At 37.1% G+C, this 16915-nt stretch overlaps 1 protein-coding gene across 1 annotated transcript in view; it reads left to right on the top strand.

Annotated features, from left to right (window-relative positions):
* Positions 1–14531, top strand: part of RAB18 (RAB18, member RAS oncogene family) — a 28628-nt gene extending 14097 nt beyond the window's left edge. Inside the window, exons 3-7 of the mRNA XM_019973194.2 lie at positions 3767–3828; positions 7818–7890; positions 9533–9651; positions 9726–9792; positions 12829–14531. Of these exons, the coding sequence (XP_019828753.2) occupies positions 3767–3828; positions 7818–7890; positions 9533–9651; positions 9726–9792; positions 12829–13004 (497 nt within the window). The 3' untranslated portion in view covers positions 13005–14531. The remainder of the gene's footprint in view (positions 1–3766; positions 3829–7817; positions 7891–9532; positions 9652–9725; positions 9793–12828) is intronic.
* Positions 14532–16915: the final 2384 nt, after the last annotated feature.

Below are 16915 nucleotides of genomic sequence, written 5' to 3'. Positions count from 1 at the left end.
AGTAGACATTCTTATCTTGTTCTGATCTGAGAGGGAAAGCTTTCAGTTCTTTATCAATGAGTATGATGTTAGCTATGGGGTTTTCTTATATATTCAGTTGTGTTTTTTTCTGCATGTCTTAATCTGCTGTTAATCTCATCCTGTGTATTTTCTTTTTAATCTCAGATGTTGTCATTTTCATCTCTAGATGTTTGTTTTGGGTTTTTTTAATCTAGCTCATGTCTGCTTAACTTTCTGAACATGTGGTATATGGTTAGAATTGTTTTTAATATTTGCTAGTTTTCACATCTCTGCTAGTTCTGAGTCAGCTTCTCTTGATTGCTTTTTCGTCTTTGGTAAGGCAGATGCTTCCATTGTTGTGTTCTGGTTTCCCATTCATTGGTATTTCTTTATGGTGCAGTTAATAATGCCTTTGGTAAATTTTCATGTCTCACTTATTGCTTATTTCAAAGGCTTTGTTGATTATATTACCTAATTTTAGCCAATTTAACCTTCATAAAATAGGCCTGTGCCTAAGGAAAGATTCCTGCAAAGGAACAGAATTGAATATTGTATCAAAAATGCAAGCCCAAATGAACAATTAAAGAAAAGCTGAAGCAACAGTTCTGTGATTTTATAGTTTATGTTACGAAATATATGTTTGATTCTTGCCACAGAACTCCTAAACTACTGGATTTTCTTTTTTATTATCATTTTTTACAATTTAAATCTATTTTGAATTGGAGAATAATTAATTCACAATGTTGTGTTGCTTTCTGCTATACCCTTGGATTTTCTTAGGTAATAAGAATCATTAAAGATGTCTTTTGTTTATCTGTTCTTTCTTTCCTTTTTTTGGCTGCACCGCACAGCTTATAGGATCTTAGTTCCCCAACCAGAAAGTGAACCCAGGCCCCGGTAGTGAAAGCACCGCATCCTAATCTCTGCACTGCTAGGGAATTCCCAGGATGTTTTTTGTATTTTCAGGCTTTTTTCAACTACACCTGAATTTATATTACTGTTGTGACTTCTAGAAAGCCTCTAAGCCTGGAGGAGAACCAACCATGTGATTAAAGCACTGGAACTTTAGCTCTAGTTTATCTTCCTTACTCCCAGGGTGGGGAAAGGAGCTGGAGATTTTGTTTGTTTAATCATCAAAGGCAAAAGATTTAACCAGCCAAGCCTCCATAAGAAAGCCCATGGATTCAGAGAGCTCTGTGTTGGAGAACACATGGAGATACTGGGAGGATGACATGCGTGGAGAGGGCGTGAGAGCTCTGCCAGTTCCCCACACGGTGCCCTGTGCATCTCTGCCATCTGGCTGTTCCTGGGTTGTGCCCTTTTCTAATAGAATGATTATCTAGTAAGTCACTAGACTGTTTTCCTAGGTTCTTTGAGCCACTATCTCAAATTAAGTGGGAACCTCTAGTGTATAGCCAGTTGGTCAGAAGCACAGGTAATAACCTGGACATGAGACTGAAATCTGACGTGGGGTGTGGCAGTCTTGTGGGACTGCACTTTTATCTTGTGGGATCTACCTTTTAACGTCAGGAAGATGATGTCAGAACTGAACTGAACTGTGGGACACACATCTGGTGTCCCCGGAAAGTCAAAGAATTGGTTATTAGTGTGTTCAGTGCTGTAGAGGAGGAGAGACGGGAAGGGGTATTTTTTCTAAATAGTCTGCTTCTTTTATGACCTCCTTGTTTGTCATCCACATGAGGTTGAAAAGATAGTTTAATCAAATACAGTGAGAAGTTGGCAAAATCAAATTTATCAGAAAGATTCCCACTGCTGCCACCAATAAAGGCAAATTAATAGCCACTTGCAAAATACAAGATCCAGACATGGAGAAGAAGCAGATTGAGCATGTAAGAGCTAAAGGGGTCAATGTCTGCACACGAGATTCAGCGGAGGAACCAAGGGAGGATAAATGGAAACTGAAGGTTCTGAGTGTAGATGAAGTACCTTTTCAGGCTGCTTGTCTCTTAACTTGGATAGTGGGACTCCAAGGGGAGTGTTTCCTGTGGGTGTTATCTGTAGGTTTCAAATCTGTCAGAAGAGTAATTTAGAGACAGTTATTCAGAGACAGTCATTAGACTGCCAAGAAATACACGCAAGAAAGTATAAAAGAGAAAGAGGAAGTGGGAAGGGAGGAGAACAAAAGCACACTGGAACATAGAGTTTCTTTTCCTGGGTAGACTGCGTAGCTGGAGGCTAGCAGAACGGCCAGTCTGCCCTTGGGCATGTTGTCTTAGGTGTTTAAGGGAAAATAAGTTCTTTGTATTTTCTCTGAAGAACCTTGAGAATTTAACTATAGAGTATATATGACAGGCTGTCTCTATGAAATGTCTACCAATTGCCTTCATTTAGTACCTTGACCAAGTCAAAACCATTCTCATTTGCATTTTTCAAGTTTTTTTTTTAAGCAAATATAAGTAGAATGTAAAAATTCCATATTTTTAATATAGATGGTGTGGCATATTTCTTTATATAGGCCTGGTGGACACAAGATTTTTTAACATAAAATTTTTTTTGTTTGGCTACAAAGAAACTACATTTAGGCTACATCCTTGGACTTTTGCAGTCAGCACTGTCCTTTAACTCATGGTTGCCTGACATTCTAAACATGTCTTTATGAACTTCCTTATCACCTTAGCCCAAAACACCACAAACTGTTGTTTTAAAATCCTTGGCATACAGAAAGACCTGGTGTAATGCATGTTTTGAAATGCATTGTATTACCTTATTTGTGTATATAATGGATTACCAGAAGTCATCCAAGAATTGCTAATATATTTCCATATTGATGATAGATGTTCTAGGAAGCATTTAGTATATGAGCATGTATATATATCATGTTAGTTGTGGCTGTCCTGAATTAATTGCAACAAGCTAAAATCTTTTGCAAGTTTCTTTCCAAGTGTCTGGAGTTAATGTTTTCTCTGGCCAGTGAGAGAGACTGCTTATTATTTTTGATACTGTTAAGACACTGGGCAGTCACTGCTCATTTAAGCCAGATGGCATGTGTCAGCTCCTTTTTCTGGAAAGGGAGAGGTTTTGCAGGGCTGCTGTAGTAAACCCTTATGACTTCTTAAGGAATTCGTCTTCTCTTTACATAAATCAGTGCTTATAGAGTCTCACTGCTCCTTGAGCACGCCTCTTCACTTACGAATATTCTTAAAGGATTGGGCATAAATGTTTTTGTGTATAAATTCTCTTTTTGCAGTCATACAGTAGCAAGTGATTATTGATAAAGTTACGTAAAGCGAATACTTTTCTTTAGGACAAAAAGAAAGACAAAGAATTCATAAGGCAAGGAGAGAGTGGCTCTTTTGTAATTTTACCAATCTTCCAAGATGCCCACAGTCAGAATCTGATTTAGGGTGTTGGCCAGCTATGGACAACACTCTTTAATGATAGCTTAGAGCACCTCTGGTAAAGTGCCCTCATCCAGAGATCTTCTCTGCATTAGCACTGTGAATTCTAGCTCTTGACTTTTAATGCGCAGTCACCACCTTACACTGAATTTCTTTTTTTTTTTTTAAGTTTTTCAAGAAGTACTGGTGGATGAATGAATTCTACAAGCATTTGGTTTTCATTTCCCTGATTAAATCCTAAGCTGCTAAACTTTAGTGACACTTTTCCTTTCATCTTCACATCCATAACTAAGAATTTGGATGTGAATTTGGGCGTTTAATAAAGTGGCTTTTTTCTTTCTTGGTTTTCTTGATAATTGATTTTTAAAGTTTATTGGAATTCTTATAAAATTTTTCATTTTTTCAAGGTGTTGATTTTAAGGTGAAAACAATTTCAGTGGACGGAAATAAGGCAAAACTTGCAATATGGGTAAGAATTTTTAAAATGTATTTTGTATAAATATTAAACTTGTACTTTTTGAAGACGCAAAGATTGATGTGTATAGTGTCCTACAGGAGAATGAGCAATTTGTATTAAATAACTTGGGAGATTTGATGCTGATTACTGGATAGACAATAAGTAGTTATGTTTTATAATTCTGTAATTAGGCAGAGACCTGTTTCACCTGCTCAGATTTTTAAAATATGTAGTCTCTTCAGAATATTTGAAAGCAGTATTTTTTTAAAAAGTCATCTGCCGCAGAGAATCATTGTTATTGAATGTGTTTCTTTGAAGTTTTAAAAAAAACAAGTCACCCTGAACTAGTGCTGAAGGTGGTTGTTGCGGAGAAGGGAATGAAGTAATACTTAGAAAACATGATTTTTCATGTTTGTTAGTGTAAATATCTATAACACTTGAGTTTGCCAACTTTGGATTTTTTGAATACTGATGTCCAGTGTTTTTCCTTACTGGCTTCTTTTCATCTGCCTGTGAACCCAGCTGTTCTGGTCCACATTCTCTGCTAAGTCGACCCCTCCATGGCAGTGCTGAGTGTGGCAGCACTCGCTGTCAGAACCCCCAGGATGCCCAGTCTGTATCTGTTTGCTCCTTCCTCTCTCCGGCCTTCCTGTCTCTCAATCTAAATGTGATTGCTTATATAGTAAATGTGTTACATATAAAATGTATAAAAATACACTCATCAAATCCCCACATCTGCTATAGTTAAATATCTCAGTATATTTTTATAACATGATAATCACATTAGAACTGGTCTGCAGTCAAGTTGAATTATACTTCATCATGGTGGTTAAAGAGTAAATGCTGGCTGGGTGTCAGTTACAGATTGAACCAGCAAGTGCTCATGCATTGTATGATGTCATTCATGTTAATGGCATTCTCTGAATGGCACTCTATTTCCAACACGCATTTTATTCCAAATGACTGTGTGTCTTACGGCTTTTTTTTCCCCCATTAATTTCTTTCTAAGATGCAATATTTTACATGATTGTATCTTGTTTGACCATTCCCCTAAATAAATACTATCAATCAGTACAGTAATGCCTAACAGAAAATAATTTGGAAAATGTTGGACTAGACCATAGTAAAATATATGTTGAGGAATGCTGCCTTCTTTTTGTCCTGAAGTGGAACCTGATTTTCCATGTTTTTCTTGCTTGATTTATAAACTCTTCTGCCCTTGCTCCTGCTTTGAGAAATAGTTTAGGGTGGGATCTGAGGTTTGATGGTTGCTGTGAGATCTTACTTTGATACAGGAGGTTTTTTGTTTGTTTTTAATTTACTTTCTAGTTCCTGCTCAATAAAAATACTAGCTGGCAAGTATTATTGTAGTGACATCTTTATCATAAGCTTATCCCTGTTTTTTAAATGAGAGGCTACTCCTGACTGTGAGGATAATATAGTCTCATTCTATTGATAAAAAAGGATAACCAAAGGATAATAGAGAAGACAGTTCCATCTTTAGTCAACGTGTGTATTTTAGTGAACATTCTATAAAATATGTTGAACGCATGCACATTGTCACATGTGTTCATATGCAGTTTTCCAAAAGGATTGTATTTTAATCCTTTCACCTGCTGTCCCTCCCACCGCCCCCCCCCCCCCCACGCACACATTGTATACATTGTTCTGTGTCAGTACAGAAGTCCATCAGTTTAAATGACCATTTGTATAATGACCAATTATCTTATGACTATAATTTAGTCAACCCTCAGTGAAAGATATTTACAGTGTTAATAGTTTTTCACAAAGATCATCAGTGCCTTGGTAATCTCCTGATTTTTACATCTTTGTGCACTTGTCCAGTTACTTTATGATGTATACTTAGAAAGTGAATTATTGGCTGAAAGAATGTAAAGATTTAACATTAAGATTTAGGAAGAAGGTCTTCTGTACTATATATTGTTAATCTTTCTCATTTTTGCCTCTCTCTAATAGTTTTTCACTTATATGTGCATTTCTTTTGATTAGTGAGATTTTTTTCTTATATATGATTATATTTTAATGAATTTTTGTTAATATGCTTTGCCTTTTTATATTGTGCTCATTTTCTTCATGATTAAAGTCTTTATACAATAAAATTTCTAGCTTTTTGTCATACGCCACGTTTTTTCCACTCTGTCATTTGTCTTCAAAACCTTAAGATGAGTATTTGTTAATGTTCTTGTATGTGTAACACTCTGTTATATGCTGCAGATTTTTTCCCCCTAGTTTGTGATTTACCTTCAAATCTTGTTGAGGATGAGTGTCGGGGGCAAAAGGGGGGTGAGTGTGGTGTTGGGGAGAGATTCTTAGGTCATACCAAGGTTTTAATCTTTACATGATTGAATTAGTCATTTTCTTCATGCTTCTGGGTGTCATGTCGTATATAGGAGGGCCTTCTCAGTCAGTGTTAGAAATATATGAATCTGTTGTTGCCTCTCATTTTTCTGTGGTTTTATTCATATATAAATAAAATCAATTCCTCTCCCTGTTGGATGCACGTCCTGGGATTACTCAAGTAGAATAGCTGGGCCTCACCCTGCTCCTCCTCCCCTGGTGGGGTGCAGCGTGTTCATCAGGACCTACGCGGTACCCACCTTCTCTGAATCCTCCTGCCCTTCCACTCCCCAGTTTCTGTTATTTAGCCTTTCCAGCTTTGTCCATTTCCTCTGTCCATTTCTGTCTTTAATATCCCTTCTGTCTTCTCCCATCAGAAAATAAAACCACAGATAATAAACTTTGCTTCTTTTATCTTACAAAGATGTTATACTCTTACTACAAATTCCTGTTTTGAAGGCAAGCAATGATCTAACTTCTGACTATTTATTGTATGGTTATCATAAGTCCTGACCCAGCTGAGCCTATGCTTGCCCCATAGCTAAACCCACACTCACAATCAGAGGACTGGTAGTTGTTGATGTTTGATGTGTCTTTATTTTTCTTCAGGTCATTTTACATTAGCAGACTGCAAATTTTTTCTTTGAAGGCAAGATAGTAAATGTTTAGTCCAGCCCCAAGGTGGACCATACGGCAGTCCATATGGCAGTACACAAGTGAATGGGCCTGGCTGTGTTCCAGTCAGACTTTGTTTAATAAAAGCTTATGTAATGAAACAGGTGGTGGGCTAAGGCAGCAGTTTGCAGACTGCATATTTGCATAATCTTAGGTAGACTTGAAGCCACAGTCCAAGGATGGTAGAAGGAAGACAGAAGGAACCAGGCCCAGAAGAGACTTGTTTCTAGTTTTCGTTCTTTTTTTTTTTTTCTCCCAACAAAATTTGAGCAACTGTCCTATGGCAAGAATTCCTCAGGCTCTGGGATTAAACTGGTCATTGAGCAGAAAAATTCCCTTCCATATGAAATTTACATTTCCTAGCTAGGATACTTCTTATATTATACCCCAGGTATGAGTCAGAAACATAATAAGGAGTGGTTTGGTTTTCATGCGTTTTTCTGGAAGAAGAGACCTAGAAAATATTTTTAAAAGTACAACCTAAACACTGCTTGCCTGAAATAAAACAGCCCTGTAATTTTCTTTAACAGTAGTTCTCAACCTTTGACTTTATGTTAGAATCACCTGAGAAGCTTATTAAAGCTTCTCTCATGCCCATATTAAATCAGAATCTTTATGGGTTGAACCTCAGTATCTGTATTTTTCATTTCCCAGGGAATTTTATTGTGCCACCAGAGTTGAGAACAATGGCTTCCTATGAATGGGTTTCATATGTGATAAAAATCTTGAGTCCAAGTGGTAGAAAATCTGAACTTTGTTACATTTTTTTCCTAGAGATGAGGCAGTACTTGTTAATTTAATTTTTATGTAGCATTTGTCAGTAAAAGAACATGTCTTATTTAAATTTTAAGTTTTAAATAAGCTTGATGTTTTAATCATGCTATTAACTTTCTACTCTTAAATTAATATTTTGAAGATCTGTTATTTATCCAATGTTTTGTTTAATAATAATTGATTGTCACTTTTAGGATACTGCTGGTCAAGAAAGATTCAGAACATTAACTCCCAGCTATTATAGAGGTGCACAGGGTGTTATATTAGGTAAGGTTTTACTTTACTGTTTAAAATATATTGTTATTGTATTACTGGAATTTCTGATTTTCCTGTTTGTGAAGGTCAGTAATTTTTTGCTTTATTTTTCTTTACGGCTGCTTTTATGTGACTTTATATTAACTTTATGTAATATTAGGAAATATTTAAACTTTTAAAATTTTGTTTCAGCCCTTTGTCTAGCAATTAAAAAATAAAGATCAGAAACATGTAATAAGAAGTGGTTTGGTTTTAATGCATTTTCCCAAAAGAAAATACATAGAAAACATTTTTTAAAGTACAGCCTAAAAATTGCTTACCTTTATTAAAACCCCTCTATTATTTACTTGGTTTAAAAGCACGTGTTGATGAGTACATAACTGAGGACCTGTCCTTGTGTCATTGATCTGTCTTAGAGTATTACCAGGAACTGATCTTCAGTTAGCAGCTTACTGATATTTACTGCCAGATTATATGGAAGGAGTGTTGGTTGCTTAGTGGAATCTTTTTTATTAGTCTTGAAAAATAGCACAAAGCACTTAATGTTATTGGTTTATAATCGCACAGAACTTAAAAACCAAGTGTGGATTTTCGGTATAATTTGTTGAAAAGTGCTTGTTCTTAATATTGCTGGGAAACTGTCTAAAATGAATACTGTTCAACTGTAGGGCGAGACCTCATTTTATATCACAACTTGTGAGGCTTTGGTTTCATTTCCGTTAATTTGACAGTGACTCTCGGTTTTGGTTCAGTACCTCCTAAGTTTAGAAAACACTTTAACAAATTATTTCCTATAATGCAGAATGATGAATATGTAAACAGAGGAAGATAATCAGGGTTCCACCCACTGACCTTTTTTTTTTTTGTATTTTGTATTGAGATATAGTCAGTTAACAACGTTGCGATAGTTTCAGGTGGTCAAAAGGCTCGGCCATACATGCACATGTACCCACTCTCCCCCAAACGTGCCTCCTATCCAAGGCTGCCACATAACATTGAGCGGAGTTCCCCGTGCTATACAGTAGGTCCTCATTGCCCACCCTCTAACTTTACATGTGTTTTCAAATTTGCAAATTCTGGTCCTTGTAAGAAATAAGTTAACAGGTTCATAAATGTTTAAATTTATGTAAAACTTCTTTGTATTTTGCCACAGATTTGGGTCTAAACACCTTTTAGCTTTTAGACAAACCTTTTTTCTTATTGGGCTTCCCTTGTGGCTTAGCTGGTAAAGAATCCACCTGCAATGTGGGAGTGCAGACCTGGGTTTGATCCCTGGGTTGGGAAGATCCCCTGGAACAGGGAAAGGCTACCCACTCCAGTATTCTGGCCTGGAGAATTCCATGGACTATGGGTCGCAGAGTCGGACACGACTGAGCAGCTTTCACTTTCACTTTTTTTATTGTTATGAAGGCAGCTATTTCATTTCTGTAACAGCATATGTTAATTAAATTGAAGTGTGTATATAAATGCATTTTTTAAAAAGTACACTTGTTTCTTCCATCTGGATCAGTGGACATTGATTTTTAAAGCATTAACAGCTTAGAAAAACAGACTTGCCTGTATATTAATGTCAGTTCCTAGTACATATCAGAAATATAATGTCATTGCTTCTTGCTTTTGATATTTATTTAATAAATGATTCTTTTTATTTTAGTTTATGATGTCACAAGAAGAGACACCTTTGTAAAACTGGATAATTGGTTAAATGAGTTGGAAACATACTGCACGAGAAATGACATAGTAAACATGCTAGTTGGAAATAAAATTGATAAGGTGAGAAGTCAGACACTTGGCAGTTTGGTTGTATATTTTGATAGCTTTTCTTAATCTTTGCATTTATCTTTTAGGAAAATCGTGAAGTTGATAGAAATGAAGGCCTGAAATTTGCACGAAAGCATTCCATGTTATTTATAGGTAAGTGTGTGAATATTTATCTTTTCATTATTAATGAAGAGTTTTTAAATGGAGTTTCTATTACATTCTTCTCTTTATGAACCATAAAAAATATGTATTTAGTTCATAGCTGCACTGTAAAACTAGCTAACTGTAGAAGTAGGTTCCTTATTTTTCCCACTGTAAAAAAGAACAGGATCACTGTGAGGCCGTATGGAGCGCAGCACACCGTTCTCTCCTCCCGTGACCCAGTGCTGTAGGCGTGCGTGCCTGCTGGGCCGTGTCTGGCAGCACCACTGTTGTCAGAAATGCTTCATTTGAGGCCTAAGCCATAGGTTCTGAATTAAAATCTGCATTCTAACAAGATGTGATTTGTATCATGCTAATATTTGAGAAGCACTGTAGAGCAAGGGTTGGCAAGCTACAGCCTGGACCAGATCTGGCCCCACCATTTGTAAGGAAGCACACCGTGCCCGTGCCCTGCCATCTGCATTATTGTCTGTGGCTGCCCTTGTGCTTCATGCCAGAGTTCAGTCATTACATGGAAACAATATGGCATCACCACCCAAAATATTTACTCTCACAGAAAAAGTTGATTGACCCCTTGTCCGGCAAAGTGGACTGGCAGTATCACTTGGGGAGCTTTAAAAAATTACAACTCTCTGGGCTTTACTTACGACAAGTCTGAAACAGAGCCTTGAAAGCAGTTTATAAGAAACACCCTAGCTGGTTGTGATGTCAAGCCAGCTTTAGGAATCAGTTTGAACCTAGTAGGAATCAGGAAGTGGAAATGGGAGAACATCATATATGGATAGAAGTGGGGTGGTACAAATGGAAAGTATAGGGAATTTTAGAATGGGCTTGAGTAGCACTGCTGCTGCTTACTTGCTAGGTGTCTTCCATTTCCATATATTAGTTTGTTCAATTAATATTTATTGAACACAGAATAGAACAATGAACAAAATGGTCCAACTCTCTGCCCTCAGGGAGCTTACAATTCCAGTATGGGAAGCAGACTCAAATTCATAACTAGTGCTCTGCGTGAAATAAAATGTTGTAAGGGGAGAGAGAATGATGAGGGTGGGAGGAAATAAGGAAAAGTTCTTTGAGAGAGCACCATTTGAGCAAGAATTCATGGTATGAAGATCTAGATAGAGAGCATCTTATTCCTGAGGCAGGAAGCAGTGTACTGTGTCCAAGAAACAGGAGAAAGCTTGTGGGCTGGAACAGAGTGTCGGAGGAAAGGTTGGTGATGATGGAAGTTAGTGTTGGACTTCCTGGGATATGGTGAAGAAATGAATTGTATTTTAAGTGTGGTAGAAAGCATGGGAGTAGTGCTGTGGTTTGATATTCTTTTAAGATTCATTTGGCCATAAGAAGCAGAAGAAAAAGTGTGGCAGTAGTAGTGGTGGAAAGTTGGTAGATCCAGGAGACACTTCAAAGGTAAAGCTGTCAGGTGGATAGGTTGGGTGTGCAGGGTAAGGAAAGAGCAATCAAGGATGGGTTCAAGTCTTATCGTGAGCAGCTAGGTGAGTGGTGGTGCCGTAAGTAAGATGTGGAAGGTCGAGACAAGAACAGGTTTATGCAGAGGAGCAGGGACCCAAGGTTTCTGCTTAGACATAAGAATGAACTGTCTTTGAGACGGTGAGTAAACATCATGGTCATTGACATTTAGGTGGGTTTGTTTGACATTTAGGTGGGTTTAGATTGTCAATGTCAATCACATTGACAGTCATGAGATTGGAACAGTCACTATAAGAAAAGCTGGATAGAAAAGGACGAAGATTGAACCCTGAGGTACTCCGACAGTTAGAAGTCAGCAGAAAGAGGAGGTGCCAGGGAGTAAGGTTGTGAACGGTGTGCCAGTGAGAGAGGAGCACCAGGAGTGTTCAGCTGTCTTGGAAGTCAAGTGGACAAAGTATTTAAAGGAGGAAAGTGACCAGCTGTATCAAATGCTGCAAGATGTCAAATAAGAAAAGGATATTGGATTTGACAAGCTAGCGGGTGTTGGTCACCTTTAAAAGAACAGTTTCCATGGAGTGGTGGAATCAGATTAGTTTGAAGAAAAATTGGAGATAAAGTGGTAACAACTTATATAGATATCTCTTTATCACCATTTTGTTTTGGAAGAGAGTGGGGAAAGTAGGTGGCTACTAGAGGATAAGTCGGCTGGAGGGCAGGTTGGTTAGTCGGGGGGTAAGTGATTAATAAGATGGACAGTAATTTTGGTGGGCTTTCAAGCTGGTTGGTGTATAATCCAGTAGAGCGGGTACACGGTCCTTCAGTGAATGAGGAGGGTTGGGATCCCGGGAAGTAGACAAAAGGATGGCCCCAGCCGGCAGCCAGGAGGGTTCCCCCATTGTAACAGGAGTGAAGGCAAAGCCTAAAGACAATGCAGGTGGGTTAGTCAATCTATTAGTGGGGTGATCAGTAGTTCTTGCCAGATTGTTTCTGCTTTTCCCAGGGTGGAGCTGGATCATCAGCTGAGGTAGAGGAGCTTTAAGATGAAGACATAAAATAGTCATCAGACTGGGAAAAAGTCAGTGGGGAAACACAAGATGAGAGAGCAGTCCTGCATATCCACATGGGTCTCCTGAGCATAAATTGAAAATGGAACTAGTGTTCACAGTTTGTACATCACTTATCCAACCACCTATGGCTGTTCATTGCAGGCACAGAATAACCTGATTTATTGTTTAACTTGGAGTTTAAATTTCCTTATTCTAAAATGGGAATGATGTCTGCTTCAGAGGCTAATTTAACAAGTAACCAAAAAGTTAAGAACTTTGGCACACGTACGGATATTTGAGTAGGGCGTTAAAATGTACAATTCTACCACAAGATGTTGAGCTTACATACCACTAGTCTTATGGATAGAATTTAAATAGCTCAACTTTCAGAGTTGCAGGAGATTCATTTATATTAAACCTGTGGGGAGAAATCATATATATAAAAATATATTGTCCGCTGATATTTCTGCTATAATAGTTTTCCAGGAAAACATAGAACTATGACTAGAAGAGAATATACTTCTTGACGTTTTTCCTTGAATTTCAGAGGCAAGTGCAAAAACCTGTGATGGTGTACAGTGTGCTTTTGAGGAACTTGTTGAAAAGATCATTCAGACCCCTGGACTGTGGGAAAGTGAGAACCAGAATAAAGGAGTCAAGCTGACACACAGGGAAGAAGGCCAAGGAGGCGGAGCGTGTGGTGGTTACTGTTCTGTGTTATAAACTCTGGGAAACGCCATCTCTTGCGTATTTGATCAGATAATGTCATCTTTCTGTATATAAACTCTCTTAACTGCTATTTTAGGGACCTTGCAGTTTGCACATATTTGTTTTGTATCATGGCAGTAAATATTTGTGAGAAAGCCCACTCATTGACTTTTCCAGGTAAAACGTAAGCATGCAAAGTTTGCAATCTGCAGTTTTTTATGTAACATAAAATAGGTGTACCTTTATAAGTACATTTGATTTTATGATTTACATTCATCATGTGATTTTTTAAAAATCCACCTCTCTAGTATATGTTGATACAAGGTCTGGTTTTGGTCTCTTTTTCGCTTAAATACTTATCAATTACTGAATTAATTGGTATCGTAGAACTCCCAGGACTACTGGGAGATAAACAGATGTCATCAAACCTGGCAGATTTCCCTTCAGGAATAACAAAGAGCATGATATTCCACAGCTTTCCTAGGATGTTCGCTGACGGATTCTCTTTAGTACTAAGCAAAATCCTCTTTGCAGGATGTGGTCGAGGCCAATTTATAATTAAATCCCCGTTTGTTCTGACGATACTTCAGAAGTAGCATTAATATGTTAAAGAAGTTTGGTCTTCCTTGACTTGAGGAGCAGCTCATTGCTTAGCTGGAGTTTTAATTCTGTGATGTGTACATGGCTTCATCAGCCTCTGTGCAGCGTTTTGGGTTGTGTGGTATTTGACAGAATCGCAATAAGATTCCCCCATTTTGGTTTCAGAAAGACAGGAGTAGTATGTTTGTGTAACTCATGTAGCACTTATCACCTTTAAAACCAACACCTTTTCCCATAAATGTTGGTGGTGTTTGTTCCGGTACTTCAATTATAGCTTGTGTAATGTTAATGAATATCTGTATCTTATGACTTCCATAAATGACTAGTTGATATTCAAAAACATATTTCTGTGTTTTGAGGGTTGGGGAAAAAAACACTAAACTATAATTTGAAAAAGGCATATTGCTTCCAGATTTCGATGTGTATGGAAAAATACTGTTGCAGTGAAAATCTTGGTACAAACTTGTACAGACTAATAAATCTTTTACACAGTATTCAGTTTTGTAACCTCCTGCTATTGTACATTGTATATTTTTTTCACTCATGTATTATTTAATATACATTGATCTCTGCTATTTTAAGCTTGCAGATAAGTGATTTGCCCTTTCAGGCAGGCCACTTTAATACCACTCAGTAAGATTAATAAGAAATACTAATTTCTGGGCGGTTTGTTCTCTATATACAGTTGCAAACGATAAACATTTTTGTGGGTCACCTTTACAATGCTTGTGATAATAGACTGAAATGTATATCTTCACATAAGAAAACCTTAACATACTACATGGTTCACACTTCTTAGACTATATTACATGGGATTAAAGGTTTTATGCATTACGTATGTTTTTACAGAAAATGAAACATATACTACTACTTTAATGTTAGAGAAAGATAGCTAACACATGTACTTATGATTTGTTGTTACATTAAAACTGTAGATTTGTATATGTGGTTTCTGTATTGACATTTCTGTTTATTGCTATTTGCTCCTTGAGCCATAGAATATTCTTCCTATGCATTGGATTGTCTTTATTTGGTCAGAATTTGGATACATATGAGTCACTTAACTTTTAACAACTAATTTTGTTTGATTTATATTGTAACCTTTTATAGTTTTTTAATAAATCTAGCCTGCTTTCCCTAGATGCATTTGTGCAGGAAGTATTATACATTTCCTTGTTGCTCTCATCAGCTGAGGAAGTCCTGAATGTTACACTACTTCCTATATTCTGTAGGAATATAGAATATATATTATATATATATAACTCTTGTTGCAAGAGTTATTCTTGTTGCAAGCTTCTTGTTTCATAGTGTAGGTTTTCTAAATGAAGTAGTTGTAATAGCTAAAAATTGTCACTTAAATAACAAGATTTTGTCAGTTCTTCATTTCTGAAATCATTTGAAGTTGAGTGCCTTTTGCAGATGGAGCAAATTAGAACGATTAGAAGTTAGGCTACCACTCCAGTATTCTTGGGCTTCCCTTGTGATTCAGCTGGTAAAGAATCTGCCTGCAATACGGGAGACCGGGGTTTGATCCCTGGGTTGGGAAGATCCCCTGGAGAAGGGAAAGACTACCCACTCCAGTATTCTGGCCTGGAGAATTCCATGGACTATATATAGTCCATGAGGTTTCAAAGAGTTGGACATGACTGAGCAGCTTTCACTTCACTTCATTCTGAGTTCTGGGAATATTCATATAGAGCTAAACAAACAAATTCGGTTTATATTAAGAGGGATAGTTAACATTTATTGAAGCTTCCTTGATGTCAAGCCCTGTTCTAAGTGCTGGTTTATCTCATTAAACCTCACAGCAACCTTGAGAGATTGGTTGGTACTGCTATTAGGCCCATTTTAAAGGTGAAAATAATAAAATACAAATATTTTAAGGAACTTCCCAAAGATCACAAAGCAAATCAGTGAGAGTTGGATTCCAGTCAAGGCATCTTCACTCCTGAGTCCATGCTCTTAACCACTGCTCCCTTTGCTATGGCTAGTCACTAGCTTTCTGTTTTAAAATAGCAGGGTTATCATTCTTTTGTTATGTGTAATAGGTGTATTTCAGATTTTTTGGTTATAGAGTAAATCCCATTGATGTAAACCAACTGTGTAAGTCATTTTACCTAAAAGTTAAGGTAGAAGAGTAGGTGGTCTCCTAGTTCTTTTACCTCCTCATGGTGGAATGAAAATCTTTGACCTAGAAAAGTCAGAACTTATGGCACCTTAATTTCCTGTTTATAATTGGACATGAGAAAAGTTATTAAATCTGGGAATGGCCTTTTGCTCAAAATTAAAATCTAGGGGATGTTTTCATTTCAGGTACTCAGCTGCCATGTTCAAATTCACACTTGGCTTTCTAATTGAACACAGTGGAATTGGTCTTGATTTTGATTCATTGTGACTCGTGTACTCAAATACACATGATTACATGATTCTGTTCCAAGTGTGGAATAGCACAGACCTACCTCATATCTATAATATATTTAAATACAATTTAATGTGTCTTTTTTCTGATTTTCAAATGAAGTGGGATAATCCTCTTGATCCTATAGGTTGTAGATCTTTGCAGTATTCAATCCTTATGCTTCTATATTTTGAGGTTCATCTCACCAGTCATACTTAGGAGATTTTTATGTCCTTCATTTATTTTCCCAAGTTAGAGATGGGAATAAGATAATTTAATAAGTTTTAGATGATTTTATACTAGTTCTGACCCCAGCTATGCTGAGGGTAATCAACTATAGATTTCATCTTGGATTTTGTCTAGAAATGTTGAAGGAACAGAACGGAAAGAATAAGCCAAGTCAAGATTTGGAGATAAGGAATATAGGTTTACCCAGAAATCTCTGGGGTTTTTTTGTTGTTGTTTGTTTTTAATAGTAACATCTGTCAGGTTGGAGGAAAGGAAACATGACTCAAGTTCTGTTACATTCTGGCCTTTAAGTTTTCCTATTTGTTGCTAGCCTTTTGTTTCATATTTATGAATCAGTAGTGTTTCTAGGGATGGTATAAGCTTGTTTCATTGCCTCTTGGAGTTAGAGCTGTTTTGTCACAGACGTTTCCAGTAGTGGTTGAGCTTTTAGTTTTCGTGGGGCCTGCTTCCTCACCATCTCTCTCACACACAGCAGTGTCTTTTTCTTTCACTAACCTGATAAATAACAAAAGTATGCAATTTTATTGTATTTCTTGGATTACTTGTGTGGTTGAGCACTTCTAGTATTTCATCGGATATTTGTATTATTTTCTTTTATTCCCTTTTCATGTTATGTTGTGTTCGCCCATCCACCTCCTCAGAATACCATCCCCCTTTTCTTTGGATAGTGGCGGCCCAT

The sequence above is a fragment of the Bos indicus genome, chromosome 13, assembly GCF_029378745.1.
Source record: "Bos indicus isolate NIAB-ARS_2022 breed Sahiwal x Tharparkar chromosome 13, NIAB-ARS_B.indTharparkar_mat_pri_1.0, whole genome shotgun sequence".
NCBI lineage: Eukaryota > Metazoa > Chordata > Mammalia > Artiodactyla > Bovidae > Bos > Bos indicus.
This window is presented reverse-complemented; position numbering and strand designations above follow the sequence as displayed.